Consider the following 26786-nt stretch of genomic DNA (forward strand, 5'->3'; position numbering starts at 1 on the left):
CTCCGTGTGGGGAGATGGAACGTTCTGGAGACGGAGGGTGGGGGTGGTCGCAGGACCGTGTGAGGGTGCTTCATGCCGCTGAGCTGTGCGCTAAAAGACGGTTGAGGTGGTACATTTTATGTTGTGCACGTTTTATAACAATAAAAAAACAGGTAAGGTTGTGTTTCCCCCATTCCTTTTAGGCCCCCCGGGCAGGGCGGGTCTCCCCCTTCAGCTGCCTGGCTATACTAGAGGGCTTCCTGGAGGAAGCAGTGCTCTATCTCAAGTCCTAGAGGACAGATGGGGGATGGGAGAGCAGCTTCCTTTGACACAGTCTGAGCAAAGGCCTCGAGCTGGGGTCAAGTCTGGGAGAGCCAGTGTCTGGAACACAGACTCCAAATGAGGCTCCTCACCCTGCCCCGTGTTGGCTCTGTGACCCTGAGCCAGTGACCTTATGTCCCTGAGGCTGTCTCCCATCTGCCTGATGGGTCAGTAGCAGTGTAGGCCACGGTCAGCAGGGAGACTGAGTGCAGTGAGTGTCAGGCACATGGCTAGGGGGGCTGCTGCTGTTGTTAGGATTGCTCGCAGGGCGATGGGGAGCCATGGTGGGTTCTTGAGCGGGGGAGGGGCAGGGAGGCTTGAATTTGAGTGGCCAGGGGGATGCCCTTCTGAAGCTGCCGGGTTCTCTCTCCCCTCCACAGACAGTGTGTTGAGGACAGATAGCCCCTCCAAGATCATCAAGCTGGACACCGTGCGCATGATCGCGGAGAAAGTAAGCAGGGCCCTGCTGTGGGTCCTGTTTCAAGGGTGGGGAAACCAAGGCCCAGGTCTCCAACCTGTTCTTGCCCCATGCTGCACAGCAGGGACTCCCACGGCGCCCCTCGGGGAGGTGTTGTGATGTGGGGGCTTGGGAGGGACACAGCGGCGAGCCCTGGGCTATCCCAGCCTCCCCCACCACCCCCACCCCTCCGACATGCCGGCCTGCGGTGCGAGGCTGGGGCCCACCTTGACCTTGGCCCTTCACCTGCATCTCTGATCAGCTGATCTTTGACCTGCCTCTTGACCCGTCTCCTGCTCTGTCTCTGCGGTCTGTCCACCCCCCCCCCCCCACCGTCTCCACTGCGGGCTGGGCCCAGAACAAGCACGCGCTCTTGGACGTGACGCCGTCAGCGGTCGAACGCCTCAACTACGTGCAGTACTACCCCATCGTGGTCTTCTGCGCCCCCGAGAGCCGCCCGGCCCTCAAGGCCCTACGCCAGTGGCTGGCGCCCGCCTCCCGCCGCAGCACCCGCCGCCTCTACACGCAAGCCCAGAAGCTACGGAAGCACAGCGAACACCTCTTCACGGGTGGGCCGGGAGCTGGGGACCCGGGGCCGGCGGTGGGGCCTGGGCCGAGTCTCTCCGCCGTGCTGATGCCCCCTCCCCACAGCCACAATCCCCCTGCGTGGCACGAGTGACAGTTGGTACGAGGAGCTCAAGGCCATCATCCGCGAGCAGCAGACCCGGCCCATCTGGACGGCCGAGGACCAGGTACCGGGTCAGGGCTGGGGGCGTGTCCGCGGTCAAGATTTGGCCTGAGGTCAGGCTCTTGACCTGTTTTGGGACTGAGGTCAAAGGCTGGTGTCCTGGGTCGCGGATCTGGTCTGAGATCAGGCAGGGCCTGGCTTGGTGGCGGGGGTCTTGGCTCAGCTTGGCCTCCCCGCCCCACAGCTGGACAACTCCTCGGAGGACAACCTGGAGCTCCCTCACCGCGGCCTGGCCGACAGCTCTGCAGATCTGAGCTGTGACAGCCGGGTCAACAGCGACTACGAGACAGATGGCGAGGGCTACACAGACGGCGAGGGCGGGCCCCACACAGACGTGGACGAGGGTCCCCCGGCGCCAGCTCTGGCCCGGTCCTCGGAGCCCGTGCTCATGGATGAGCCCCAGAGCCTGCGGGATCATGGGAGAGCCTCCGGTCCCCGAGGGGCCCAGGTGAGCAGGGCACGGGGGTGGCCCTGGCAAGGGTCTTGGGATGCGGCTGAGACACACGGTGCGGGAACCTGTTTCCCCCCAGGATATCAACAAACAGAAGCTTCTCTGCTGAGATCAGTATCTCAGACCCAGACCTAGGCTATTTGAATGCATGGGTCACTGAACAACTTAAAACAAATGTTTCCACCGCTGTGTTTCCTTATGGAATAGATACATCTTGACGTCACAAGGTGGTCGTTTAAACTCAGTGCGCTTACCCAAGTCCCAGCCCATACGACTTGGGTGTTTACCAAAAACAAGTATTTATATAGTATTTATTCTTTGTGAGGCTGCCTCAGCCCCCACAGTGCCTTTCTATAAATTTGACAAAGGTACCCCTTCCTCCAGGCCCTCTTTAGTTAAATGTGAAAATGTACAAATCTCTGATGTGCTCCCAGGAGTTGTGCAGTACCCGACCTGCTCAACGGTCCATGGCAGCTTGCTTATGGGGCAGGCACTATCCTGAGCACTTTCCATATATGAACTTACTTATGAACAGCCCTCAGGAATTTTGCAGATGGGAAACCCAACTCCTCCTTTGCCGACAGGCTAGGGGATCTCAGCCAAGGCCTTCCCCCCCATCCCAGGATATCTTCTCACTAAAAATTAGAGACGAGTTGCAGACCTGTGTGGGGCTAGGAGAGAACCCGTGGGCAGCACTGCCTGGGCCAAGGTGGGGAGTTGGGACAGGGGTGCTCTTCATTCCAGTTTATCTTACTTTGGGGGAAGTGCTGACCTCCTTTCCCCCACTCCTAGGTAGACAGCCACGCCCACCACGGTCAGTGGCGACAGGACAGCGTGCGGTAAGAGCCCCCGTACTCCAGACTGGAGCCCCTCAGCCCTTTTCCTGGGACTCAGGCTCAGGGGATGAAGGGACCTAGAACCAAGCTATGTCTAAATGTGCTCCCATCCTTCTGGGCGAGATGAAAGCAGAGGGGCCAATCCCACCCCATGTAGTCAGGGCCCGCTTCCTCAGAAGACTGGGAAAGCTTCTGGAAGGAGAAGACATGAGATGGGGCTTTGAAGGATGTGTAGGAGTTCGTTAATGAGGCCTGACCCCTAAATGAGCAGTCCTGCTCATCTCTGTCCACACCCATTGTGCCTAGCAGAGTCAGCCTCAGGTAAGGGTAGTTCAAGCCTCCCCACCGCCCACAGCCTCCCCTCTGTTTCCTGATCCCCAGGACCTACGGGCGGGAGGCCCTGAAGAAGAAGTTTACACGAGCTCGAGATATGGAGTCCTCTGACGAGGACGGCTATGACTGGGGTCCGGCTACTGACCTGTGACCCCTCCCAGGTGGCCAGCTGACCCATATTCCTTTCTCCCCACTGGCGCTGGGACTCGATTTCCCATTCAGAACCTAGAACCCCACTTCCTTCTGCCAGTCTTTAATAAATAGAGTATTTTCACAACACTGGCTTCTGGAGATTTCTGGGAAGCACACGGAGTGAGAGTCGGTCCTATTTTTCCTCTCTCAACCCCACAGACCTCAATCCAAGATTTTGCCCATTTTTTTTAAGCATTTAATGTTTTACATCAGAAAATAACACGGCGCCAAGAAGCCCTGGAGGCCCCGCAGACGGGTTCCCAGGGCTGCTGGGGCTAAGGCACAGCAGAGGGAGGGAGGGAGGGGGGCGCTGGTGGCTGGTCACAGGTACACGGGCTGCTCCTGGCCGGTGAGCAGGCGGTAGGTGGCGGCCGGCATCATTTTGATGTGGACCTGGGGGGCCAGAGAGAAGGCCGGCGGCTCGGGCCGGGCCCGCACTGGCAGGAGGGCCCCCGCCCCCGCCCACCCGCTGCCCACACACCTCCGTGTGGGCCTCGGTGAGCAGCTCGATGATGCGGGCGTGCGGCGTGGCCACCACGCTGTGCCCGTTGATCTCGATGATGCGGTGCCCCACACGCACGCCCCCGCGCTCTGCGATGCCGCCCCGGAGGAGACTGCAGATCTGGAGGGGACAGGGAGGGGCCGCGGCTGCTCAGGCGGCCGTGCTCGGGGCCACCAGTCCCACCCCCCGACCCCGTCCTGGGGCTGGGGTCTCACGATGCCGTCCTCCACGCAGAAGCCTAGCTGTTCACGGGCGTGGGGCCGGCGGATGATGGCTGTGGTGACCGGCGGGCAGTGGATGATGCTGAGGGTCACCAAGGTCTGTGACTTCACCTCCTGTGCAGGACACGGGCTGTTGGCCTAGCGGGGCCTCTCGGTACACTGCAGCCCCCTGGGGCCTCAGTTTACCCACTCGTGAAATGGAGCTTCAGAGTCAAGGCTCTAGATTCTAGAAGACCCCTTGAGAAGCAGTTAAGAACACAGACTCAAGCTGGGCGGCCTCGGGTCAGAGCGGTGACCTCTCCCCTCCTTATCTGTGGCCTCAATTTCCCTGTCGAGAGCACATTTCTAGCAGCGTCTGCCACACTCAAACGTAACATGCTGCGTGGACCATGTCCGGCCTGCCCTTCTAACCTGGCCAGGTCCTTCCCTGCTCCGGGCCTCAGTTTCCCCAGCCGGCAACAAGGGTCAAGACTCAAGAACACACTGGCTGCCTCGGGGCAGAGAGGAAGGCTCCCGACCCTGCAGCTAGACCGCCTGGGTTCAAATCCTGCCCTCACCCCATCAAGGCCCCCCCGGACCAGTAGCGTGCCCTCTCCAAGGCTCCATCTCCTTGAGCACACCGGCGCGGGTAGGACTTCATGCTCTACCTTGCGCCTTCTGGACCGCACCAGGGAAGGGCACCCGGCTACCCTGCAGGGGACTCACGCGGACGGCGGCCTGGCAGGCGGCCAGGGGCAGCCCCACCAGGCTGGTCCCATTGATGGCAGTGAGGCGGTCCCCGATGCTGAGGGCCCCTGAGCGCTCGGCGGGACCCCCATGCAGCAGGTTGGCGATGACAGCCGTGGGCAGCAGAGAGCCCCAGCCCGACTCCACCAGGGCCACGCCCAGGCCCTCACCCCGGCGCTTCTCGATGCACACCTGGGAGGGGGACAAGGGGTGGGCGGCATGAGGGCTGCTCTGTTGGGGGGCTGGCGGGGGCCACCAGCCTGCTTGCTCACCTCCCTGCAGTTCTCGCTGTTGGAGAAGTGGTCGAGGTCCCCATTGTGGAGGTGGCCAGGGCCCGCGGCGCCCTGGCTCTGCTGGGCGCCCACCTGGTTGGGGTCGACGCCGCTTTCCTGAAGGAACTGGCTGTAGGCCACAGTGAAGGCCTGGCCAATGGCCTGAGCGATGAGCTGGGCCTGGAGGCCGATGGGCAGCATCTCTCGGGGGGGGTGTCCCACCCACCTCCTTCAGGTCCCCCAAACCCTCCGGCGTCCTCAGAGCCAAGCCCTCCCACCCCCACGGGGCGCAGGATTCCCAGGAGACAGCGCGATGCCCTGTGGCTTCGGGGACTGTGGAAACCAGCCCGTCTTGGGGAATCTATGGGGGGCAAGGGGAGGGGAGGGAGACAGGCCCGGAGCGGGGAGGTTCAGGGGTCGGCTGCCAGTCTCCAAGGCTTACGGGAAGGACCAGGGGCTTCGGGGGTGGGAAGGGAGACAGCGGCCCGCGCCGAGGACCAATGGAAGGATGCTGTGGTGACAGTGTGGCCAGATGGGCTCTGGAAGAGGGTGGGGCCGGCCCGAGTCCCCCTCTCCCCCAGGACGCCCAGAGCGGGGCTGCTCACGTCCTCGGAGTGGAAGACGTGGCAGAGCATCTTGTAAAGCCTATGGCTGTGGGCCTGGGATGCCGGCCGCCGCGCCAGCCGCCGCCTGGCCATGAGCACTAGCACGCTGCCAATGTCAGCAATGTAGGAGATGGTCTGCAGGGCGTGGTCCATCATGGCCTCCTGGAGCAGGGGGGAGACCAGGCCTGGGCGGGCTGTGCGGACGCTGGGCGGGGCCCCTGCCCCCCGGAGGCCGGGCCTGGCCCCGTACCTGGGAGTCGGCCGTCAGAACCTTGACCCTCTTGGTGGACACAAAGAGGTCCACTTCCGTCATGGGCTGGGTCTCCCCATCAGGGGCCTGTGGGGGTGGGTGGGAGGTGGAGGCCCACGAAGACCCAGCCTCTGCCGCGCTGGGCTCCAGGGGCCTTGGAGGACCTGGCCGGCAGCCCACCCACCCACCCGCCCACTGGCCCCAGGGAACCCCACCTGCCCAGCCCTGGCTTCACCTTGACACGGTCCATCGCCTCCCGGGCCTGGGCCATGCGTGTGCTGGGGGGTGGGTTCCGCTCGGACACCAGCTGGGTGGAGCCCAAGTATTTGGCCCCAAATATGACACCGTCTAGGAGGTCTTCATGGTCACAGGGACCAGGTACTAAAGGCAACAGTGAGGAGGGTCAGCCCCTGTGAGCCCTGAGCCACGCATGTCCAACCCCACGGGCTCTGCCCTGGGTCTTGGCTCCCTCAGTGGTCTGGAAGCACAGTGTTCTACCCCATGGCTTAGCGCTCTTGAGCCACACACATCCGCCCACTGTTCCAGAACCATCCCATTAGCAGGAGCCACAGACATCCACAGCCTCTTGTTGGTCTAGAGCCAGGTGAACTCTGTCCACGGCTCAAGGACTCCAGGGCAGAGGACCCAGTGTCAGGAGCCCTCTGAGAGTCTAGAACCACGGCAGGATCCAAAAACCGCTCTAGCCTTCAGGCACCTCCACCTTGTGTTTCTAGAATTCTGTCATCAGGCTAGAACCAGGCAGTCCCATTTCTAAAACCAGCAACATCATAAAACCATAGTCACCTGTACTCAATGGTTCTGGAATCCCCCGAATCAATCTGAAGCCATTTAGCCTTGCCCACTGTTCTAGATTTCTCCCTTGTCAGCCCAGGACTGGAGACAACTCTACTCCATAGTTGTAGAACTGCCCAATCAGAGTAGGAAGAGACAATGTCTCACATGTTTAAAACTCACACCATCCAGAACCCCAAATGGCTTCCATTTGTGGTTCTAGAGCTCCCTGACAGCTCTCAAACCACAGAATTCTGCAGGGTCTAGAAATCAGCACACCTCCAGAACCACATTTTCCCACTCTGTGATTCTGTAACTTCTTAATCATGATGGCATTGGGTAGCTCTTCCTATGGTTCTAGAACATCCTCAAATAGTCGGGACACCTCAGCTGTCCCCAGTGAGTCTAAGAATGATCTGAGTAGTCCAAAAATGGACTACTCTGCACATAGTTCTAGAATTCCACCAACCTAGCCCAGAACCACACAGAACTCTGCCGTCGAGCTCCGTAATTCCCTGAGTAATCTAGAACCAGCCAGTTCTCCCAGAATGTCCTAACCAGGAGTGGTTGCTTTTTTGGGTTAGAACTGCAGGCGCAGGCCCCAGCTCTGGATGATTCGAAGTAAATTTAAACTATAGCCTGTTCTGCCCATTCTCTTTCGTGATCTAAGATTCTGGAACAACAGAACTCCACTCTGGGGTTCTAGAACCGCACCATCCAATATGCTAGCAGCCAGGCACGTGTGGGGATTGGGCACCTGAAATGTGGCACCTGAAAATGCACACTGGATTTTAAAAATTTAGTATGAGAAAAGGGTAAAATAATTATAAGATATTGATTATATGTGGAAACGACACCTTATATAGATTGAGTTAATTAAAATGTTATTACTTTTTCCTGTTTTTTTTTTTTTAAGTTTTTGTTTTTTAAGTAATCTCTACACCCAAAGTGGGGCTCGAAATCATGACCCCGAGATCAAGAGTCGCACGTCCTCTGACCGAGCCAGTCAGGCACCCCGATGTTTATTTTTTAAAGCAGATAACTAGGAAATTAAAAGTTACACACAGGGGTGCCTGGCTGGCTCAGCTGTTTGAACATCTGACTCTTGATTTCAGCTCAAGTCATGATCTCAGGGTCATGGGATCGAGCCCTGTGTCGAGCTCCACGCTCAGCAGGGAGGTTGCTTAGGATTTTCTTTTTTTCTTTTTTAAGATTTTATTTGTGTATTTGAGAGAGAGAGTAGGCACAAGCAGGGGGAGCGACAGAGGGGGAGGGAGAAGCAGGGAGCCCAACGTGGGGCTCGATCCCAGGACCTTGAGATCATGACCTGAGCCAAGGGCAGATGCTTAACAAACTGAGCCACCCAGGCACCCCTGCTTGGGATTTTTCTCTCTCCCTCTGCCTCTGCCCCTCCCCCTGCTAGCATGCACGCGCTCTCTCTCTTTCAAAATAAATAAAATCTTTTTTAAAAAAAGTTACACATCACTCACATTATGATTCTATTGTATAACACGACTCTAGAACTTTTTGATTACTCTGGAATCAGACAGCCCTGTCCACAGTGCTAGAACACCCCCTGAGCTAGAATCGTAGAAAGCTCTATTCACCCCATGATTACGAAACCCCCAGTCTAGACAGCTCTGTTCACCATTCTAGAACACTATCAGCCCAGGTTCTTTTAATCTAGAACCAAGGCCAAATTCTGGAACTCCCAAGGTGAGTCATGGCTCCACCCATGATTCCAGCACCTTCTTGGAACTGTAAGTCCAAACCAGCTTCACTTTCCCACAACCATAAAACTTGCTCTTTGACTTACAGCCTCAGGTAATTTGAGGGGAAATCCTGGAACATTCTAGGTGCCCAGAACTGGTTCTTTCCATGCTTTCAGGGCAGAAATTGAGAAACTTTTTTTTTTTTTTAAAGCAGGCTCCACACCCAGCCTGGAGCCCAACGTGGGGCTTGAACTCACAGCCCTGAGATCAAGACCTGAGCTGAGCTCAAGAGTTAGACACTTAAGTGACTGAGCCATTCAGGCATCCCAAGATTGACAAACTTTTTACGCAGGGGGCCCAACAGTAAATACGTTTGTCTTTGTGGGCCAGATGGTCTGCGCTGCAACTACTCAACCTGGCCACTGTAACATGAAAACCACGGTAGACAATACGTAAATGAATGGGCATGACGGTGTCTCAATAAAACTTTATTTCTGGACACTGAAATTTGAGTTGCACATTGTTTTCATGCATCAAGAAATACTATTCTGTTTTTTTCCAACCACTTAAAAATGTAAAACCCACAAGACATGCCAGAACAGGTGGGTTGGATTTGATCGCAGGTGGTAATTTGCCAAGCCCTGCTCTAGAACCATGCTAAAATGCCACACATGCCCTTCCGTCCCCTATTCATTCTAGAACATTCTCACCACTCTCTCTCCCCTCCCAGACCATCTGGAATCTACTCAACCAACCTCGGAGCCTCTCTAGAAACAACTCCTTACTGGCAAACTTTATGCCATTTTGGGAGAAGCCTGATTGGGGCGATTCTGAAATTGCTAAGTCCCTGGGGCCAGGGTGGGCAGGACACTCACCCTCCTGGAGGGCAGGGTATGGCACCAGGGTCTTGGGGCTCTGGAAGAAGACAGAAGAGGGGCAGGACTGAGTCCCCTGGCTTGGTTCCTGGCAGCAGAGGCAGCCTGGGGGGCGGGACAGGCTCTACCTGGGTACTGGCAGGCGGTTCTTCAGGAGCAACCAGAGGTACCGTCTCCAGCCATGGTTCCGGGGAGCTGCTTGAGCTCCTGCTGCCGCCATGCTCGGCAGAAGCTCCCTCCGCCCATTCCGGGGCACTGGTATCTCCATCTGGGTCCTCAGGGGGCTGCAGCGGGCGAGGGGCAGGGTCCGGAGGCTCCTTGGGACAAGACTGGGAAGGAGGGCATTCCTGGCAGTGCAAAAGGCTCAGCAGGTCGTCCCGGCCGGCCTCGGCAGACAAGAGCCCATGGGCATCAGCAACGTCCTGGGAGGCCAGGCCGTGGCCCGTGGCCACGTGCAAGGGGCAGGGAGGTCCATCCGGCGACAAGCCCACCAGATCACCAGGCAGAGCCTCAAACTGTTGCACCAGGTCCTCAACACTTGGCCCATCAAGTTCCATCTGACTCAGGCTGCCGGACCGTCCCGGCACCGGGTCCCACTGGCAGTTGGGGGTGAGGTCCTGGGAAGCTGAAATTGTGTCCCTGGGCTCCTCCAAGTCCATAGCTGGAGGGCCTGAGGGAGACTGGGAAGTTGTCAGGAATTCCATGCCTGGACCCCAGGCTCAGGCCAACATCTGAAAGAGAGATTCAAAGATAAGATTTCCTGACTGCCAACGTGGTGCCAAGCTCTAGGTGGGTGCTGTTCATGTAGAACACAGAATTTAATCCCCACCATACCCTGCAAGGAAGGGTCCGCTATGATCTCCAATTTATAGAAGAGGAAATCAAGATGCAGAACAGGCAGTTGTAAGACAGTGGCTTCATAGGCTCCGAACCCCAGAGTACTCCCCTGTACCTGTCAGCCCAGGCCTCTCCCCACCCGTGGACCCTGTTCCCCCAGACTTGGTTCTTCCAAGTCTCCCCCCACCGCGTCGTGTAACCCAGGCTGGAGACACAGCCTGACTATACAGACCCGGTAGGTGCAGGTCCCCGAGACCTCGGACTCAGGACCTCAGCCTAAGACTAGATCCAGGACCCCAGACTTAATACTAGAGCTCCAAGACGCCAGAAAGCAGAGCCTACTCTCAAAACTTCCAATGCCACACTCAAGATCAACCCCGGACTCTGACCCGGACCTCAGAACCCAGCCTGAAGACGTAACTCCACCTAAAGCTAGGAGTTAAGACCCCGGTCCTCTCGCAGACCCCAGCCTCAAGACTTCAGACCCCCTTCTTTAGCCGCCAGCTCCAGACCCCGCTCTGCCCCCGCCGGGACACTCACTTTCCAAACCGAGGTGGCCTCAGACCGCGAGGCCCCCCAGAACCCCACGCCCCCAGCCGGACAGTCCTCCACCCGCCGCGGCTCGCCGATTCCCGGCCGCGGCGCCGGCAGGTCTGTCCGCGCAGCTCTCGGACCTACTGGGCTTGCGCGCGTTTGCGGGGGCCTGCTGGGAAATGTAGTTCTCCCAGCTAGCCTCGCCGTGCGGGAGCGCTAGGTGTCGGAATCAAGGGTTCGAATCCCGGGCCTCAGTTTACACAGAGTGGGAGTCCCGGCTGGCCTCTGGACCTATTTCCTCAATTACAAATTGGGATTAGTGATCACTGCCTGCCATCTACGGCTGTGGGCATGATTCCAACGGATGGCAGATAGGAAGAAATGGGACTGGGAAATATTAAAGTGAGAGGCGGTCTCTTTCTACTCGAGAGACACCGGAAGCAGCGCAGGGACCCTAATGTAGACGGACTTCCGGTTTCGCTCACAGTAGGGGGGCGGAATGGCAAGTCCTGGCCTAACTTTCCATCCCTGAGCTTCGCTTCCTCAATTAAACTGGGGATAATAATAGTACCTACCTCCTACTTGTGAGGACTAAACGAGATCGAGCTGGTTACGGATTTAGCAAAAGGGCTGGGATATAATGAGTCTATTAGGTATTCCCGAATTACTTTTAGACTTTCATTAATTGCTCATTGAATAGAATCAGGAATGCATAAGGCGTGATCTTAAAGTAAGTGATAACTGAAGAAGGGCAATAAGTAAATGAAATATCTCGAAAGTCCCCTCTTAACAGTAACAGGATATCTAAAAGTTTTAAAGAAGGCACCCTGAACGCCTAAGACTGGAATAGTACATTTCCCAGAAATCTCTAGGAGCCTACAACTCCCAAGCACCCCTTGGCCGCTGTCGTCTCCCGGAAAAGGGCACGTGCCGGCAGTCAGCATACGTCATGGCGGCCAGACGTCTCTTTGGGGCTACGTGGACCTGGGCCGGCTGGCGGGCCCGGGAGCTCCCGGTCCCTGCCGAGCCTGGAAGGCTCCTGGTACGGGGTTATGCCAAGAGACCGGGTGAGCTGGGTTAAGAGGGACCCAGAGGGGAGAGGTTTGGGACATTGGGGAGTTAGTAGTGCGCAGGCGCTGGCTTGGGAGGTGCTTCCTAGAATCAGTGCGCAAGCGCAAAGAGGCAGGCGCTGAGCTATGTGCGCAGGCGCAGTTTGAGGTACCTGGGCCGTGATTGGACTCACTGCGCAGGTGCGGGGTGTTTTTCTTGCGGTGGCCGGGGGGGGGGGGGGGGGCGGTGTCCTGAGCTTGGGTTCCAGTCCTGGCTGGGCCTTTTAAAGGCACTATGTGATCTTGAGCAAGTCGCCACCGGAACTTTGAGGACGCAGTGGGGCCCAGCTGAGGTTTAGCCACTGAAGCAAAGGCAGAATCACCCGGGTATAGCCTGGCCTGACCTCCTTTGTTGGAAGGAGGGAATTGACAAAATGTGGGGCCTTCAAGACGCATACCAGCCCTTTTTCCGTGAGATAAACAGAATTGGAAAGCAATGACCTGGTCACTGTAAGCGTCAGTGTTTAATGCAGTATCCACGTCCCACTTAAAATCATCTTGGGTGCAGCAGACCGTCTAGTCAGGGGCCGGGGTCCACCTGGAGAAAGAGGGGTCAGAAGGGAAGGCCAGCCTCCCGAAGACGCAGCTGGCAGAAATGACTCTCTCCCACCCCCCAGTCATGAAGGGGGGCAAAGGCGGCAAAGGTGGAGTGGCCAGTGAGGCCCTGAAGGACCCAGACGTGTGCACAGACCCCGTCCGACTCACCACACATGCCATGGGTGTCAACATCTACAAGGAGGGCCAGGACGTGGTCCTGAAGCCAGACGCGGAGTACCCCGAGTGGTGAGTGAGCCAGGCTGGAGAGCCCCGAGAGCGCATGCCAGGGCAAGGTCTCAGATCTGAGGTTTCCATAGGGCCTCCCTGGGGAGGGGAGCCGTGACTCAAGACCTGAGTGGGTGGAAGGAGCTTTAAAGGTAGAGGGAAGAGTCCGTGCAAAGGCCCTGGGGCAGGACTGCACCTGGTTTGTTAGCAGAACAGCAGGACGTGAAGGTGGAGAATAGAGGGAGATGGGGCAGGGAGGGGATGGATCTTGGCCTTTGCAGGGCCAGGGGGGATACAGGGAAGATTTCGCTCTTGGCCCCAGGACCAGTAGCAGGACATTGAAGCCATTGACCTGTGCTGATCCTTAAAGCTTAGGGAAGCTTCCGAAAGGTTGAGCGGGTGGGTGGGGAGGTGTTCCCGGCACAGACGATGGCCAGGAGGCAGCACAAGACTTGGTGTGTGCCCACCTCCAGTACCAGCGCCACTGGGATGGGGCAGCTTTTCCACAGCCAGGAACCCAGCTCGGGGTGGGAGGGCGTGCCCCGGGATCATGCCGCCACCATGTGGCTGGGGGGCCCATCCTGCTGCCACCTCTGCCCACGGTGCCCGGGGTGGGGGACCTCTGGGGGTCTGCCCTGCCTCCCTGACTCCTGCCCACGCCACGGCAGGCTGTTCCAGATGAACGTGGGCCCCCCCAAGAAGCTAGAGGAGCTGGACCCCGAGAGCCGGGAGTACTGGCGGCTGCTGCGAAAACACAACATCTGGCGTCATAACCGTCTGAGCAAGAACCAGAAGTTCTAGCGGGGAGGGGCCGGCCGCCTGCAGCCACCGGCGGCCTCACCAGGCCCCGAAGGAGGACCCCCGCGGTGCAGAACATCTTCTCCACCCAGCCCCCACGGAAGACTTTATTTTCCTGGAGAAAACAGGGTTTTCTGAGAACAGAGGAGACCCCTGACCTGGTGCCTGTTTGGTCCCCACGGCGAGGCTGGATCAGGGCCCTGGCTGCTGTCTGGGTGGGCGGGCAGGGGGGTGCCTCAGGCCATTGGCTCCAGGGGGAGGTTTTTCCAGACACGCCATCTCGGTCACAAGGGACTCAAACCCGTTCCAAACTATCCGAACATGAGAGAGAGACTGAAGCGTCCAGGGCGGGCTCTGCCTTCAGGTCGCTGGACTCGGGCTTCGGTATCCAGGTGACGGCTCTCTCTGGCTCTGGGTCCTTGTAGCCCCAGTGGGTAGTTCTGGACAGGGGTGGCCCCAGGACTCCTGGTTGACACCCCCTACCCAGTTTAGCAAGCCCAGCCAGAGGGAAGGGACTTCCTTTTCCTTCCTTTACCAAGGTCATGTGTTCTCTGCATTGGCCAGTTGAGCCCCAGGACCTAGGTGTACCCACTGTCCTCCTGTCACCCCACTAGTACCCAGGGCTCAACCTCCCCCGTGCCCACCCCACCAGGAAATGCATCCGGGAGTCTTGCATTTGGCACCAGGAACCCGACCCACAGCCTGAGTGAGAACCAGCTCCTAGCAGGCCTAGCTTCTGCCCTGCCTGGCTCGGGGAGGATCGTGGGGCCCTGGGGTGAGGCCCGAGAGGGCATGCGGCCGCAGGGGGTGGAGTGGCAGAATGCGGGCACCACCTGGGGGGCTGGACCAGGGGCCCCCCAGGCTCCTCTGTGCTATCTGGTCTAGCGGGCTGGGTGGGGCTGGGGACTAATTCTGCCTCGTCCCAGGAAACAGAGAGCCCTCATCCTCTTAGGAGGACTCTGCCAGTCGGATTACCTGCCCTCCCTGGTGGCCCGCCCAGAGCAGGTCCCAACCCTCCCGTGGATCCCCATGGCTCTCAGGGTAGAAACAAAGTTGTAATGGCCACAAGACCTGGCCAGACCTGCCTCCTGTCACCTCCCTGCTGGCACCTCGCTCACTCTACTTCAGCCCCAGGGGTACCTGGTGGTTCCTCCCACACACCAGGCTGGTCCTGCCCCAGGGCCTTTGAACATGCCATTCCCGCTGCCTGGGTGGCTCTTCCCGCAGGTGTTCCCGTGGCTCGCTCTTTTACCTTCTCCAGTTCTCTGATGTCACCTCCAAGAGGCCCCCAAGCACCCTGTTAAACTGTAATCCTGCCACACACTCAGGATTGCCTCTTGTGGTTTTATTTTCTCAGCACTTACAACCAGCTGGTGTTTTACGTACGTATGTATTTATTTAATTGTGCTTCTTTCTCCCACTGGAGTGGCGGCTCCATCAGGGCAGGCATTTTTGTCTGTTCACCATCATGTCCGCATTACATGATGGATGGATGGATGGTGGGTGGGTGGGCAGGCGATTGACCCAGCTGCCACAAGGTAAAGAAGACATGGCCATGGGACTCGCGTATGAGATGCCAAGTGAACCGAGAAGAGCAGACTAGCTTGAACCCCAGTGGTGTGCACTGGTGTGAGGACTCAGAAGTGAGCCTATGGTCACTTCGTGGACAGAGCTCAAAGGCAGGGTGCTGGTCACTTGCAGCTTCTGCCCTTGAGCCCCTCCCCTCCTGTCCTGACCCACGCTGCCCCGTCCCACGGGGAGGTCCCCTGTCATCCTGACACTAGGCCAGCCCCAAGCCTGGTCACACCCTGTTCCTTGCCCTCGATGGCCTCCTTGTCCTCGAGTCCAGCTGAGTGGTCATCAAGGGGTAAAACGATGGGCCCAGGACAGGCACATGGGAGCACGCAGTGAAAGCAGGGAATTTCTCAGCAGGAGGCCCAAGAGCCGGGGCTTGGCTGTGAAGGACGAGGCGCGGGCGGGGGACCTGGGCACAGAGTGGCTTGTGATGGCAGCCTTACTGTTCCAGAGCCTCACCATCCACCCCACGCCCGTCTGGCAGACGGGGAGGCTGAGGCCCCAGGCCAGGCCATTTCCTTCCTGAGACAGTACCAGTCTCCCTGCAGGGCAGGCTGAGGAGGTGGTTGAGGGGACCGGCATGGGTGGCCATGGACAGGCCGAGATGAGAGGGCTAGCTGGGCCCCAGACTCAGGCCGGTGGCCAGGCCCTGTCCAGAGCCTGTGCATGCTCCTTGGCCAGCAGCCGCAGGGATGCCTCCTCCAGGGTGAAGCTCTCCGTGAAGGCCGGACCAAAGGCATGGGGCCCGAAGGATGCCTGCAGCCCGGGCCCCGGCCCCAGGAGGCGCGGGAGGCCTGGCACGGCCGGGGGCCCGGGGCCCAGCCAGGGCTCCAGGGGCAGTGGCATGGCTGGGGGGCGGGCAAACGGCAGTGCTGGGGCCTCGGGGAGCCTTGGGGCTGCCACAGCCCCGGAGCCTGACTCCAGACGCTCCTGGCGGCGCCACTTGGCCCGGCGGTTCTGGAACCACACCTGGAGGTAGTGAGAGGGGTGCTCCCGGTTCAGGGCCCGTGGGGAGGAGCCAGCCCACTCTTCCCCACCCCACTGTGTCCTTTGGGGCTCCCAGCTTTGCAGGGTTCTGCCTGCTGTCCAGCCTGACTCCCACCTGCTGCAGTGCCAACATAGTGTTACCTGCCTCGAGCGAAGGATCCCCTCAGGGCCCCCATCAAATCAGCCCCAAGTCTCCTGAAGCTAAGCTCTCCTCACCACTCTGCCCAGCCCCTCAGGCTCCACGGCCTCTCTCGGCCCTGGGCACCGGGTCTGAGCCGCTCGGCTCGGCACTGGACGCCCTTCACGAGCTCTGTCTCGGCTGCGCTCTGCCTCTCCGTCCCCCAGCTTCGCACCGGCTGGAAACGCCTCCAGTGTAACCCCTCCACAGCTCAGCGCACACTCCTGGATGCTTAGAGATCACCTGTTCTTTCTCTCTCTCTTTTTAAGATTTTATTTTTAATCTCTACACCCAACGTGAGGCTCGAACTCACAACCTTGAGGTCAAGAGTCACACGCTCTACCTGCCGAGCCAGCCAGATGCCCCAACCCTTTCTGCTTTCTAACTGGAAAACCTCGACTCAAACACCAAGGTCCCAGTCCCACATCCCCTCCTCTGGGAAGCCTTCCCAGCTTGGAGATGCCTACACACTGGGAGGGTCCCGATCCGGCTCTGGCTCCCTCCCTGGGCTGTGGGGTGCCCTCACCTGCACGCGCACCTCGGGCAGGTGCACCTTGGCCGCTAGCTCCTCGCGGCTGTAAACGTCTGGGTAGTGGGAGGCCTCGAATGCCCTCTCCAGCTGGTGCAGCTGGTACGTGGTGAAGGTCGTGCGGTTCCTCCGGTGCTTCTTCTTGGGGGCCTCCTCGCCCGGGCCCGGCCCCCCACCCTCTGCCGCCGGCCCCTCACAGGGGCTCAGGAACATGGCTTCTCCGCACCCCCACCTGGCCGGGCGGCAGCAGGACAGAAGGCAGTGAGACAGCAGCAGGGACTGCCAGCTGGGAGGGCAGGGGAGCCCCCAGCCTCTGCCGGGCCTGGGGTGAGATGCGCCGGGGAGACACGCGCTGGGGCCTGCATTCATTCAGCCTCCCCGCCTCCCCGTCCACCAGGGATGCTCTCGCTCTCCGTGCGTCTCCTCTTCTCCCTGTGTGTCTGTCCCTCCACCTCTATTCCCACTTTCCCACTCGAGCTCTCCCTAACGGCCTCCATCGACCTGCAGCTCAGCTTTGGGCTGTCTGTCCATCCACCTCTCTGTGTGCCTGGGACCCCCAGGAAGGCAGGAGGCTGGGACACTGCCCCCATAGTCCTCCATCCTGGGGGGCTCTCTGCACCCCCAACTCCCACTGGTGCCCGCCTGTGCCCGCCTGCCCAGTACTCACCGCCCCCAGCAGCCCCTCGACAGCCCCAGTATCCACGCAGCTCCGGCCCCAGCGGGCCTAGCACCCCGTCTGCTGCTGGCCTGGCCCTGCCAGAACCAAGCGGGGAGCGGGTTGGGGTCTGGTGAGGGGAAGATTAGAGCGAGGTGATTAATTGAGGTGGCCCCTCCCGCCCGGGCGCTGGCTGCAGAGGGCGGGCATGGGGGAGGACGGCTGGGGCTCCAGAGGGGTGTGACCATCGGCCTGGGTCCACCTCCCCTCGCAGTAGGACACCAACAAGGGCCTCCCCCTCTCTGGGCCTCAGTTTCCCTAGCTGTAGAAGGGTGACACCAGGGCTTACCTGATGGGGCTCTCATGGGGCAAGGAGGGGATGAAAGTAGAGAGCATTGCACGGTGACTGGCATACAGTAGGTGCTCAATGAATGTCCGCTGCTACTGTTTTTATCAGCTGGGGCCAGAAAAAGGTCCTCTTAGACACACCGGTGGTGACAGGGGTGGGGGAAGCTGAGGTCCTGACAGGTGAAGGCAGTTCCAGTCGGCTCCCCCAGACACTGAGCTGACCAGGGAGTAGGGGGCATTTTCGCTGGGTTTTGAGGAATGGATAGAAGTTCACTCTTCATTCATTCAATGAATGTTATTGAGCACTCACTGTATACCAGGTTCTGTTCACAGCAGTGAACAAAACAGACACAAATCTTGGAGCTGACATGCTAGTAAGGGAGATAGACAATCAGCAAATAAGACATAGAGGGTGTCAGGTGGTCATAAGGCTAGTGAGAAAACTCAAGCGGGGGGGACGGGGTGGGGGGGACAGAGGGTGGGTTGCTCTTTTAGAGAAAGTCTTCAGAATGGGGGATGGAGTGCAAGGCTAAGATTCTGGAGGTTGTGGAGCAGAGGAGGGACACAGTCAGATGGCATCTTGGAGGAGTATTTATTGTGGGCAAGATGGGAGGCTGGGAGGAGGCTAGAGGCCTGATCAGGGCAAGGGCTGTGGGATGGACATGGGGGGAGAGGGGGACAGAGGAACAATCTCGGGGAGAAAGTTTGCGGAAGAGTGAGGAACCGGCGATACCCAGGCCCCCGTTTTGGGGACAGGTGGATGACAAGACTGTCCCAGAGGCAGTGGCCCAAGAGCCACAGCAGGTTCCAGGGGAAGCCCCTGAGGCTGGTTTGCCCACCCCTGCCCCCACCCAAAGAGCCTGGGGCCCAAGAGGAGGGGAGTGTGGGGGTGGGGGGGCAAGGTGAGGCCAAGAAAATGTCTGATGGGTTTAGTGACACAGAGGACAGGAGGGAGGCCCAGGCCTGTGTATGGACCGGGGAGCAGGTGGGAGGCACCTGCTGGAATGCTGGCTTTGTAGGGAGAGGCCCGCTTGTGCAACCCCCCTCCCCAGTGAAGGGGGGCCAGGCCCTGGAGGGGGGTCCAACTGCATGCACTAATGGCCTTGGATGAGGACCCAGCTGTGCTTCCCGCTGAGGGCCGGGAGGGGGGGTCAGGGGCTCAGCGCCCAGGGGTGGGGGGAGCCGGGCAAGGAGGCCCCAGCCACCCTGAGCCCGGGCGGGCGGGGTCGCTGGTGCTTTCCGAGGCTCCCTGGGACCCTCCAAGCCCAGCTGCCCCGTCTGTGAGGTGGGCTCGGGGCTCTGGGGCCGGGGTACGAGGCCTGCAACATGGGGCGGGGAGGTGGTGGTCTCTAAGTCCCTAATTGCTTCATTACTAGGAGCTGCTCTGTTCTCAGGCCCCAATTAGCTAATTGGCCCCGGGTGGGTTAAGAGGCTGCAGGAGGGATCTGGGTGTTAGGCACAGGGGCTTTGGTGGCTTAGCGGGTGCGGCTGATTCGGGTGCAGACGCTGTGTCAGCTTAGAGAACAGGATTAAGGGCGGGGTGGGGTGGGGCTACGAGTCCCCTCCAGCTGGATTAGGTGGGGGTCAGGCCACTCTCAGCCCCACGGGCCTCCCATCCTTCATTTCTCCCCCAGGAAGAATCCCGAAGCCCCTTCAGGTGCTGGTGGGGAAACTGAGACCAGAGGGTGGGCAGGGCTTCGGGGGGGGGCACCGCAGGAGGTCAGTGTGACCTTGGGAAAGCCCCCCCGGCTGAGGCTGTGCTCAGGCGGGGGTAGGTCAGCCAAAGGGGGCGGGTGTGCTATGGTCTGGTGTCCCCTCCCCAGCCCCAGTTTTGGGGTTCCTGGGGTGAGGGCCACCCCCGCCTGGCCAGAGACCTTCCAGGCATCCTAGAAGCTGGCTGGCTGGAAACATCAACTGAGAGGGGGTGACTGTCAGACGCAGCAGTAGCTGAGCACCAGCTGTGTGCGCTGAGCCCTGCGCTGGTGTGAGCCTTCAATCCCCAACCCCACCCCGAGAAGACGCCGGATTGTAGAGGAGGCTGCTGGAGCCCGGGTGGGGGAACCAACTCCCCAGTTCACCAGATGCACTAACGTTTAGCACTAGTGTCCCCCCATCCTAGAAATGCTCTCAGTTCGGGATGGTTGGTCACCACAGGTCAGGGCCACAAAGCTCAGAACTTGGGGGTGCAAGCCCGGGCCCCAGCCCCTGTGTGGGTGTGGACAAGAGGGGCAGGGCCGGCGCTTTTCAGCCAGTCTCCCCCTGAGTCACTGGGTCAGTCTGGTGGCTGGACTGGACCCTCCCCGGGCTCCCACACATCCACCCTGAGGGGCAAGGCTGGGGCAGAGGGGGTGGAGGCGTGGAACTCGGGCCTCCATGGCCGCTGGCACCCTCCCGCGGTCCTCTGAGCCTGGGACCCCAAGGGTTGAATACGGCAGCCATGGGGGTGCCACAGCGGGAACCATGGATGATACAGTAAGTAGGTCCGTGCGGGTGGCCGTGATCCTGGGGGTTCTCCTCGCTCCATCCCTGGGGACCTGTGTCCCCGCGGTGGCTACAGGATCCCGGCTGGGCGGGCCCCTCAGTGGGCAGACAACGGGCAGGTGGATCGCCCTGGGCTGAGCGATGGCGGCGGGGGGGTCCCCTGGTGTTAAGCCCCTGGGGTGAGGGACGCCAAGGGTTGCAGAGAGACTCAGACACCCACAGTCCTTGGAACCAGGCTTTATGGAGGCGCTGATCCCTCGCCTCCCCGGTCTGTGGTGTCCACAGGCTGCCTGGAGTCCCCCACGAGGGCCTGCCCTGCTGCGAGCCAGATGGGCAGCTCACCGGCCCTGACCCTCCTCAGGCCTTGGCTCCTGCCCCACCCCACGCCCTCCACTCTCTCCTCTGGGGCCCGAGGCCCCACTGGGCAGGGTCAGGGCTCCTGGCCTCGGGGCAAGGGACAACTGTCCGCGTCCTGGCCCCCCACCGGGGCCGAGGCGCCCGCGCTGCGCAGCTCCCGGGCCAGCTTCTCTGCCAGTTTTCGGAAGGGCGGCCGGCGAGCAGGCTCAGCCTCCCAGCAGCTGCCCATGAGGGCATGGATGGGGGCCGGGCAGCCCTCGGGGGGCTCCATGCGGTACCCTTTCTCCACGGCCTCGGACACCTCCTTCAGCGACTGTGGGCAGAGTGCACACCGGCATGGCTTCGGTCAGGGCCACAGTCGCCAGACCCGCAGGGGGCCCAGTGCCTCCCCGCACACTCCACTCACCATCTTGGGGTACGGAGCCCGGCCATATGAGAACACCTCCCACAGAAGTACCCCGAAACTCCAGACATCCGACTTGCTGGAGAACTTCTGTGGGGCCCAGGATCAGGGTGAGGAGGGGCCCCGAAGGGCTTCTGTGCCAGCCCCTGCTTCCTCCAGGAAGTCCCCCTGGGCTGACCTTCACTCTCTGGTCTCCTCCCAACAGACTGCTCCCTCTGAGCCTCCCCCAGCCGAGTGGGACTCAGACCCAGTGCAGGGAGGGGGCCTTGTTATTCTTGGCCCCAGCACAGAGCCCGTCTGTTTCAGAAATGGGGAAATGGGGGCCCAGAGAGGGTCACACAAGGGAGAGGCCAGACGCGGGCTAAAAGGAATGACCGTGGGCCAAGCACTCACTGGGGTGGCAGAGCCATTCCCTTGAAAGAGGTCCAGAGAGAATAAGAGATGTGCCCAGGGTCACAGAGCAGGCGGAACCGGGGCTTCAAGGGTCCCAGGGGCGGAGGGGGCTCACCCCATGTTTGAGAGCCTCGGGCGCCGTCCATTTGACTGGTAGCCGGCTTGAGTCTAGCCCCTTCCGCTCAGCTTTGGCCAGGCCGAAGTCACTGACCTTGGCCACCAGGTCCTCGGAAATGAGGATATTGCGGGCGGCAAGATCTCGATGCACCAGCTTCTTGCTCTCCAGGTACTCCATGCCCTCGGCGACGTGCCTGGGGAGGGGGCAGGGCCCGAGGGGGTGTGTGGCTGCAAGGGTGCAAACTCCCAAGGCTGGGCTTGTCCTGCTCCATGCCTCAGTGTCCCCCTGAGCTTGGAAGGCCCCCCCTCCCCACCCCCCCCGGGAGCCCCACTCACAAGGAAAACTGCAGGAGCTGGGGGGTGCTCACGAGGGCCCGGCCTCGTGTGCGCAGAAAGTTCACCAGGTTGCCCTGCGGGGGAGGGAGATGGACCTGGGGGGCTCGAGGCTGCTCAGAGGCGCCCCCCCCAGGCCCCGATGGCACCTCAGGCCCCACCCCCACCTTGCTCACGTGCTCCATGACGATGTAGAGCCCCTGGTGCAGGATGACGCCCAGCAGACGCACCAGGTTCTTATGCTGCATCTTCCTGGGGGGCCGGCAGGTGGGCCATGAAGGCATGGCTGGGACCCCGACCCCGGGATGCCCTCCTCACCCCCACCCCACCCCCGGACTCACGTCATCACCGCCGTCTCATCCAGGAAGGCCTGGGCTGTCACATCGCACTTGATGTTCTTCACGGCCACCTTCTGTCCCAGGTACTCACCCTGCAGGACCGCTGGGGCGGAGAACGGGTATGGGGACAGACAGTTGGGAACACCCACCTACCCCGACCCCCACATACCCCAACACTGCTGTGGGGCCCCAGGCCTGGAAAACCCCTCACCCCTACAAGCTGATCAAAGAGAAGCATTGAACCCAGGTCTGCAAACTTCAGCTCGGGGGCCAGATCCAATCCTGTCAGAGGGCACCCTGCTTTTGCAAGGCCCTTAAGTTCAGGGACATGTGGGTGGCTCAGTCAGTTAAGGCCCCTAAGTTCTGAGCGGTTTTTACCTTTTTAAATGTTTGGGAAAAAATCAAAAGAAGAACACTACTTTGCAATAAATGAAAATTACATGGAATTCCAATTTCAGTGTCTACAAATAAAGTTTTATTGGCACACGGCCCCGCCCATTCATTTACCTGTGTCTGCGGCTGCTTTCCTGCTACAAAGGCAGAGCTGAACACTGACTCAGACTGTCTGGCCTGAAAAGCCTAAAATAGGTGCACTCAGGCCCTTTACAGAGAAGGTAGGCCGACCCCTGACCTAAGCAAGCCCCAGAGCCTTCCAAGTGACAATTTCCAGGAGTGGCATTCCGAGCACAGGGCCTGGAGGTGGGAAGGCATCAAGCACGATCACTGATCACCGAGTGCCCACCTGAGCCGACGTCAGGCCCCCTCACAGAGCTGGTGCTAACATGGGTGTGAATTAACTTGCCCCTCGTGACTCCTAAACCCGAACACTCCCCTCTTCCTTCAGCCTCTTACCCAGGCCTCCACTCACCTCCAAACTCACCCTCTCCAATCCGTGCACCCAGCGTCAAATGTTGCAGGTTCAGTAACCAGCCAGCTGTGGGGTGGGGATTGGGTCAGAGGGGAACAGGCTCCACCTGGCAAGAGGCCGGGTGGTGTCCCCCACAGCGCCCCGGCCAGGGGCACACATTCAGCTGCTCCCAGCAATGGTCAAGGGCTTGTCCGAGACACCCCACTCCTGGGCCTGCTTATCGAGTGCTGGAAAGCAACAGAGCCTGTGTACCCCAGGATGACCTGAGGAAAGGGGCTTACGGGGTGGGGGATGGACCCCAGCATGGCTTCCCAGGAATGCCCCATCGGGTCCAGGGCGTGGCGCTGGCAAACCCTTTAGGGCTGCCCTTCTCTCTTCTACCTGGAGACTGTCCCTCCAAATACCCCAGGGGCTCTTCCCTTTATAGTCCTTTACCTCTGGCCACCCAGGACACACAGCAAAAAATACAACAGACATGGAGACTGGTAAAGCTTCTGGAATCTTCTGGCAAAGGTTCCAGAATCTTCCAGAATCTTCCAGCATGTGGTCATCTGGGGTCCAGCCTCCCTGACTCCTTGTCTCAAACATGCCCATGTTCTCCCGTCCTCTCTCTAGTAGGTTCCATAGGCTCCTTCCCCTTCCTGCCCAAAGCCCCCCCTCCAAATTACAAGCCCTTAGTTATGATCAAGCATGGGGACACCAGCCTCCCCTTGGGGCCATCCCTGAGACGTCCAGATTTCCCTGGGAGAGACAGACACGATCATCAGGTTCAGGAGGAGTGGCCGTGGGAGGGGGCATTTGTTCGGGGCCTTGAGCATCGAGGATTTCATTACTCGGGGGCGGGAGGGGCACTTCGGGTGGAGGGAACAGAATGCACAATAGCATAGAGGCGAGAGGAAAACAAGGAGGCAAGTAGGGAGCATGGAGGAAGGGTCTTGTAGATGAACTAAGATGGCTCAGCCACAAGGGAAGGTTCTAGAAGGCAGGAGAGTGATGTGGGTGAATTTTCATGATAGAAAGTCACCTCTGGGGCGCCTGCGTGGCTCAGTTGGTTAAGCCACTGCCTTCGGCTCAGGTCATGATCCTGGAGTCCCGGGATCGAGTCCCGCATCGGGCTCCCTGCTCGGCGGGGAGTCTGCTTCTCCCTTTGACCCTCCCCCCTCTCATGTGCTCTCTCTCTCTCATTCTCTCTCTCAAATAAATAAATAAAATCTTTAAAATAAAAAATTTTAAAAAAAAAGTCACCTCTGGGGACACTGAGGTAGGGGTCCGGTGGAAGGGGAATGCTCTCCAGAGAGGAGGCAGTCTGGTGGGAGGGTCTGAGGCTAGGCTGGGGCTCGGGCTTGGGCCTCTGGCCCAGGCGATCCGGTGGATGATGGGGACCCGGAAGCAGAGCAGGTGTCACCTGAATTCGCTCCTCGTGGGCCGATGGGCGTCCGTGGGCACCTCTGCCCCACCCGAGCGCTGCTTCAGGTCTTCCGCTCGCAGTGCCGGGCACAGCAAGCCATGCTCGTGCAATGTGGCTTTGGCCACGGGCCCCATGAGGAGGCGCGGGGGCCCCTACCTTTGGCCAGCTCCTCTTCTGCCGACTTGGTGCCCTGCTTCCTCTTGGGTTTCACTAGCTTCGTGCAGATGGCCCCCTTGTCCTTGCTGTAGTGCTGCAGGGTGGGGGCGGGGCAGAGGGAGCGTGAGCCCCGCCAGGGGTGCAGGGAACCCCTGCCTTCTGTGCCCTCCCCAGGGAGGCTCTCTGAAGGGGGTGGGCAGGAGCAAAGGGGGCTTTGCTTCCCACCCGAGGAGTTGGGCTGGTTTCCATGGGAACGGAAAGGATGCAGGCTAGGAAACAGGAGGATCCTGGGGAAGGTGGGGCGGTGGTCTCTGGATCAGTGTCAACGTGGAGGTTCCTAGGGGTCCCCAGAGGAGCCACCCCAGTCCCTCCCTAGAGGTGGACCCAGAGGACTCAGACCAGCTGTGGGGCTGATGGTCCACAGAGACTAGCCCCTCCTTCCCACACCGGGACTGTGCGTGCAGCAGTGGGTGTCCCGGGCCCACCCGGTTGCCAGAATGGGGGGGGGGCTGGGGTCCCTCCACCTCCACGGTGCAGACCATGCGGCTCTGGGGCGCCAGGCCCGGCGGCGGCCGCACCTCCACCATGTCCATGAGGTTGCAGAAGCACACGGCCTCGTCGATGGTCAGGCGGCCGTCGCGGTGCAGCACGCGGTAGTGGATGACATCCCGGCCGAAGCTGACGCACAGCACGTAATCGCCGGGGTGCCGCGCCGACTCGCGCACCAGGAACAGCCCGTCCTCGGGCGGCTGCAGCTGCTGCACGGCCTCCTGGCCCGAGATCTTCCCGTGGAACCACCTGCGGAAGGGCACGCTGGGCCAGGCGGGCCGGGCCCTCCTGCCGCCCAGCCCCGGGGGGTGGGGGGGGGGCGTCCCCAGACTCACGGCATGAGGCTGAGCTTGGGGTCCGCCGACAGCGCCTCTCGCTCGCGCAGCGCCCCGGCCGCCAGCAGACCCTCCTGCCCGCTGGCGTGGTGCTTGGCACGGTACCAGCTCTTACTCTACCGGGGAGGGAGCCGGCGGTGGGTGTGGGGCGGCGGGGTCCGGGCTCCCGGCAGAGACACCCCTCCCCAAGCGCGCCCAGGCCCGGCGGCCTCCACTCACCTCACAGGCCTCCAGGATGGTGACCACGTCGCCCTTGTGGAAGGCCAGCTCTCCCGGCTTGGGGCGCGTGTGCTCACACTTGGTGATGCACTGGGTGCCTGGGGCCCAGCGCCTCTGAGGCCGGGCGGGAGGGATTGGGGAGGGGCAAGGGGCATGAGGGGGAGGCCCAGGGAGAGAGAGAAACGGAAATTGGGCAAAAGACAGCAAGGCAGAGACAGAACAGAAATCAAGAGGGAGCAGCCTGGGCAGAAGTATCAGGCGCAAACCCAGGGGCCCAAAGCAGAAGGTCAGGAAGAAAAGGTGACAGGAACGTAGCATCAGGTGATCGTGAAAGAGTGTGCAGCACAGGCTGAAGGGGGCTGGAGTCACAGGTACAGCGCCCCCCCCCCATGGGGCTGAGGTCCCGCGGGTGTGCACTGGGTGGGGGACGGCCCGGGACACAGGCACCCAGGTTGGGGGTACTCACCGTTGGCATCCTGGCTGAGATGAACGTGGGGTGCCAGGCACGGGGGAAGCGAGGGCTCACCTGGGGGCAGGCAGAGACCAGCTGGAGAGCCCAGATTGGAGGCAGGCTGGGGCCCGGGGCAATTACTAATTAACCACTTCCCGCCCAGGCCAGGTGGAGGCAAGTCCGGAGGGCATCCCCATGGGGGTTCCAGGTGGTGGCTCCCCAAGCCCCTCTGGGGAGGCGGTCTTTACCCACAGGAGTTCCTTATCAGAGTTGCAGCCATGGAACATCAGCGAGGAAACCACAGAGTCTAGCCCCGCCATTGTCCCGGAAGGGCAACGGATGCACAAGGTGGGCACAGAGCAAGTGGCCATAGGGTGGGGAGGGGTGGAGCGCCTGGCTCAGGCTCTCCAGCAGCCCCACAGTGGGTGGGAAACATGGTGCCACCTAACTGAGCTTGGTTCCTCTTTTCTGGTAAGTGGGCAGGGGCAGGGCAAGGAAACAGAGGATGATTCAAGGTCATTTCCAAGTATCTCTGAACCTAGGGTGGGGCTGGGAGGGGGTGGGGGGAGGGGGCATGCAGCCCTGCTGGGCTTCTCTGGCCATCAACTGAGCCTCTCTGATGCCCCCCAATTCCAATGCCAACCTAGGATAGACATATGGTCTCTTACTGCTGCTGGGGAAGGGTCTTTTCCACCCCTTTTCTCCTCCTTGGACCCCACAGCAGGTGGCTGGGCAGTGGCAATGGTTGGGGGGGATGAGCCTCTGCCCCTCCAGTATTGCCCCCCATAAATCCC

At 60.4% G+C, this 26786-nt stretch overlaps 5 protein-coding genes across 8 annotated transcripts; 2 read left to right on the plus strand and 3 right to left on the minus strand.

Annotated features, from left to right (window-relative positions):
- The first annotated feature begins 571 nt into the window (after positions 1-571).
- Positions 572-3402, plus strand: LOC123323751 (tight junction protein ZO-3-like). Its single transcript, XM_044912230.1, has 7 exons — positions 572-584; positions 681-751; positions 1116-1326; positions 1409-1509; positions 1690-1953; positions 2749-2795; positions 3174-3402. Exons 1-7 carry the CDS (start codon positions 572-574, stop codon positions 3274-3276), a joined length of 810 nt encoding a protein of 269 aa, XP_044768165.1. The 3' UTR covers positions 3277-3402.
- A 106-nt stretch (positions 3403-3508) lies between these two features.
- On the minus strand, positions 3509-10773 carry LOC123323748 (amyloid-beta A4 precursor protein-binding family A member 3-like). 2 transcript variants are annotated; one of them, XM_044912225.1, is made up of 11 exons: positions 10650-10773; positions 9401-10003; positions 9273-9312; positions 6129-6274; positions 5894-5980; positions 5644-5805; positions 5039-5218; positions 4746-4958; positions 4035-4154; positions 3799-3939; positions 3530-3710 (listed from the first exon to the last, which is right to left on the minus strand). In XM_044912225.1, the coding sequence occupies exons 2-11, from the start codon at positions 9974-9976 to the stop codon at positions 3639-3641; spliced, it is 1737 nt and encodes a 578-aa protein (XP_044768160.1). In that variant the 5' UTR covers positions 9977-10003; positions 10650-10773; the 3' UTR covers positions 3530-3638. The 2 variants fall into 2 exon arrangements, with proteins under 2 accessions (XP_044768159.1, XP_044768160.1); XM_044912224.1 differs by having other exon boundaries at positions 3509-3939.
- A 790-nt stretch (positions 10774-11563) lies between these two features.
- Positions 11564-14635, plus strand: LOC123323750 (39S ribosomal protein L54, mitochondrial-like). The gene is made up of 3 exons (XM_044912229.1): positions 11564-11710; positions 12370-12535; positions 13183-14635. The coding sequence occupies exons 1-3, from the start codon at positions 11593-11595 to the stop codon at positions 13313-13315; spliced, it is 417 nt and encodes a 138-aa protein (XP_044768164.1). The 5' UTR covers positions 11564-11592; the 3' UTR covers positions 13316-14635.
- An 882-nt stretch (positions 14636-15517) lies between these two features.
- Positions 15518-16794, minus strand: LOC123323752 (retina and anterior neural fold homeobox protein 2). Its single transcript, XM_044912231.1, has 2 exons — positions 16579-16794; positions 15518-15856 (listed from the first exon to the last, which is right to left on the minus strand). The coding sequence occupies exons 1-2, from the start codon at positions 16792-16794 to the stop codon at positions 15518-15520; spliced, it is 555 nt and encodes a 184-aa protein (XP_044768166.1).
- Positions 16795-20256: 3462 nt separating this feature from the next.
- LOC123323749 (megakaryocyte-associated tyrosine-protein kinase) lies at positions 20257-26312 on the minus strand. 3 transcript variants are annotated; one of them, XM_044912228.1, is made up of 13 exons: positions 26241-26312; positions 26008-26067; positions 25542-25655; positions 25323-25438; positions 25017-25236; positions 24439-24532; positions 22875-22940; positions 22010-22109; positions 21836-21920; positions 21672-21745; positions 21334-21529; positions 20829-20915; positions 20257-20735 (listed from the first exon to the last, which is right to left on the minus strand). In XM_044912228.1, exons 1-13 carry the CDS (start codon positions 26310-26312, stop codon positions 20496-20498), a joined length of 1524 nt encoding a protein of 507 aa, XP_044768163.1. In that variant the 3' UTR covers positions 20257-20495. The 3 variants fall into 3 exon arrangements, with proteins under 3 accessions (XP_044768163.1, XP_044768162.1, XP_044768161.1); XM_044912227.1 differs by lacking the exons at positions 26008-26067; positions 26241-26312 and having other exon boundaries at positions 22887-22940; positions 25542-25883; XM_044912226.1 differs by lacking the exons at positions 26008-26067; positions 26241-26312 and having other exon boundaries at positions 25542-25883.
- Between the last annotated feature and the right edge of the window lie 474 nt (positions 26313-26786).

The sequence above is a fragment of the Neomonachus schauinslandi genome, unplaced genomic scaffold, assembly GCF_002201575.2.
Source record: "Neomonachus schauinslandi unplaced genomic scaffold, ASM220157v2 HiC_scaffold_644, whole genome shotgun sequence".
Lineage (NCBI taxonomy): Eukaryota > Metazoa > Chordata > Mammalia > Carnivora > Phocidae > Neomonachus > Neomonachus schauinslandi.

What these genes read in the sequence shown, in the direction of transcription:
- LOC123323752 (XM_044912231.1), bottom strand. Translation starts at nt 16,794, where the DNA reads ATGTTCCTGAGCCCCTGTGAGGGGCCGGCGGCAGAGGGTGGGGGGCCG. An exon ending in TGCCCGAGGTGCGCGTGCAG is followed by an intron (nt 15,857 to 16,578) that starts GTGAGGGCACCC and finishes CACTACCTCCAG; the next exon opens with GTGTGGTTCCAGAACCGCCG.
- LOC123323748 (XM_044912224.1), bottom strand. Translation starts at nt 9,976, where the DNA reads ATGGAATTCCTGACAACTTCCCAGTCTCCCTCAGGCCCTCCAGCTATG. An exon ending in TTCTGACGGCCGACTCCCAG is followed by an intron (nt 5,806 to 5,893) that starts GTACGGGGCCAG and finishes CCCCTGCTCCAG; the next exon opens with GAGGCCATGATGGACCACGC. An exon ending in ACGTCTTCCACTCCGAGGAC is followed by an intron (nt 5,219 to 5,643) that starts GTGAGCAGCCCC and finishes ATCGGCCTCCAG; the next exon opens with GCCCAGCTCATCGCTCAGGC.
- LOC123323750 (XM_044912229.1), top strand. Translation starts at nt 11,593, where the DNA reads ATGGCGGCCAGACGTCTCTTTGGGGCTACGTGGACCTGGGCCGGCTGG. An exon ending in GGGTTATGCCAAGAGACCGG is followed by an intron (nt 11,711 to 12,369) that starts GTGAGCTGGGTT and finishes CCCACCCCCCAG; the next exon opens with TCATGAAGGGGGGCAAAGGC. An exon ending in GACGCGGAGTACCCCGAGTG is followed by an intron (nt 12,536 to 13,182) that starts GTGAGTGAGCCA and finishes ACGCCACGGCAG; the next exon opens with GCTGTTCCAGATGAACGTGG.
- LOC123323751 (XM_044912230.1), top strand. An exon ending in TCTGGACGGCCGAGGACCAG is followed by an intron (nt 1,510 to 1,689) that starts GTACCGGGTCAG and finishes CCCGCCCCACAG; the next exon opens with CTGGACAACTCCTCGGAGGA. An exon ending in TGGCGACAGGACAGCGTGCG is followed by an intron (nt 2,796 to 3,173) that starts GTAAGAGCCCCC and finishes CCTGATCCCCAG; the next exon opens with GACCTACGGGCGGGAGGCCC.
- LOC123323749 (XM_044912226.1), bottom strand. Translation starts at nt 25,859, where the DNA reads ATGCTACGTTCCTGTCACCTTTTCTTCCTGACCTTCTGCTTTGGGCCC. An exon ending in CCCAAGCTCAGCCTCATGCC is followed by an intron (nt 25,237 to 25,322) that starts GTGAGTCTGGGG and finishes GCCCTTCCGCAG; the next exon opens with GTGGTTCCACGGGAAGATCT. An exon ending in TCATGGAGCACGTGAGCAAG is followed by an intron (nt 21,746 to 21,835) that starts GTGGGGGTGGGG and finishes CCTCCCCCGCAG; the next exon opens with GGCAACCTGGTGAACTTTCT.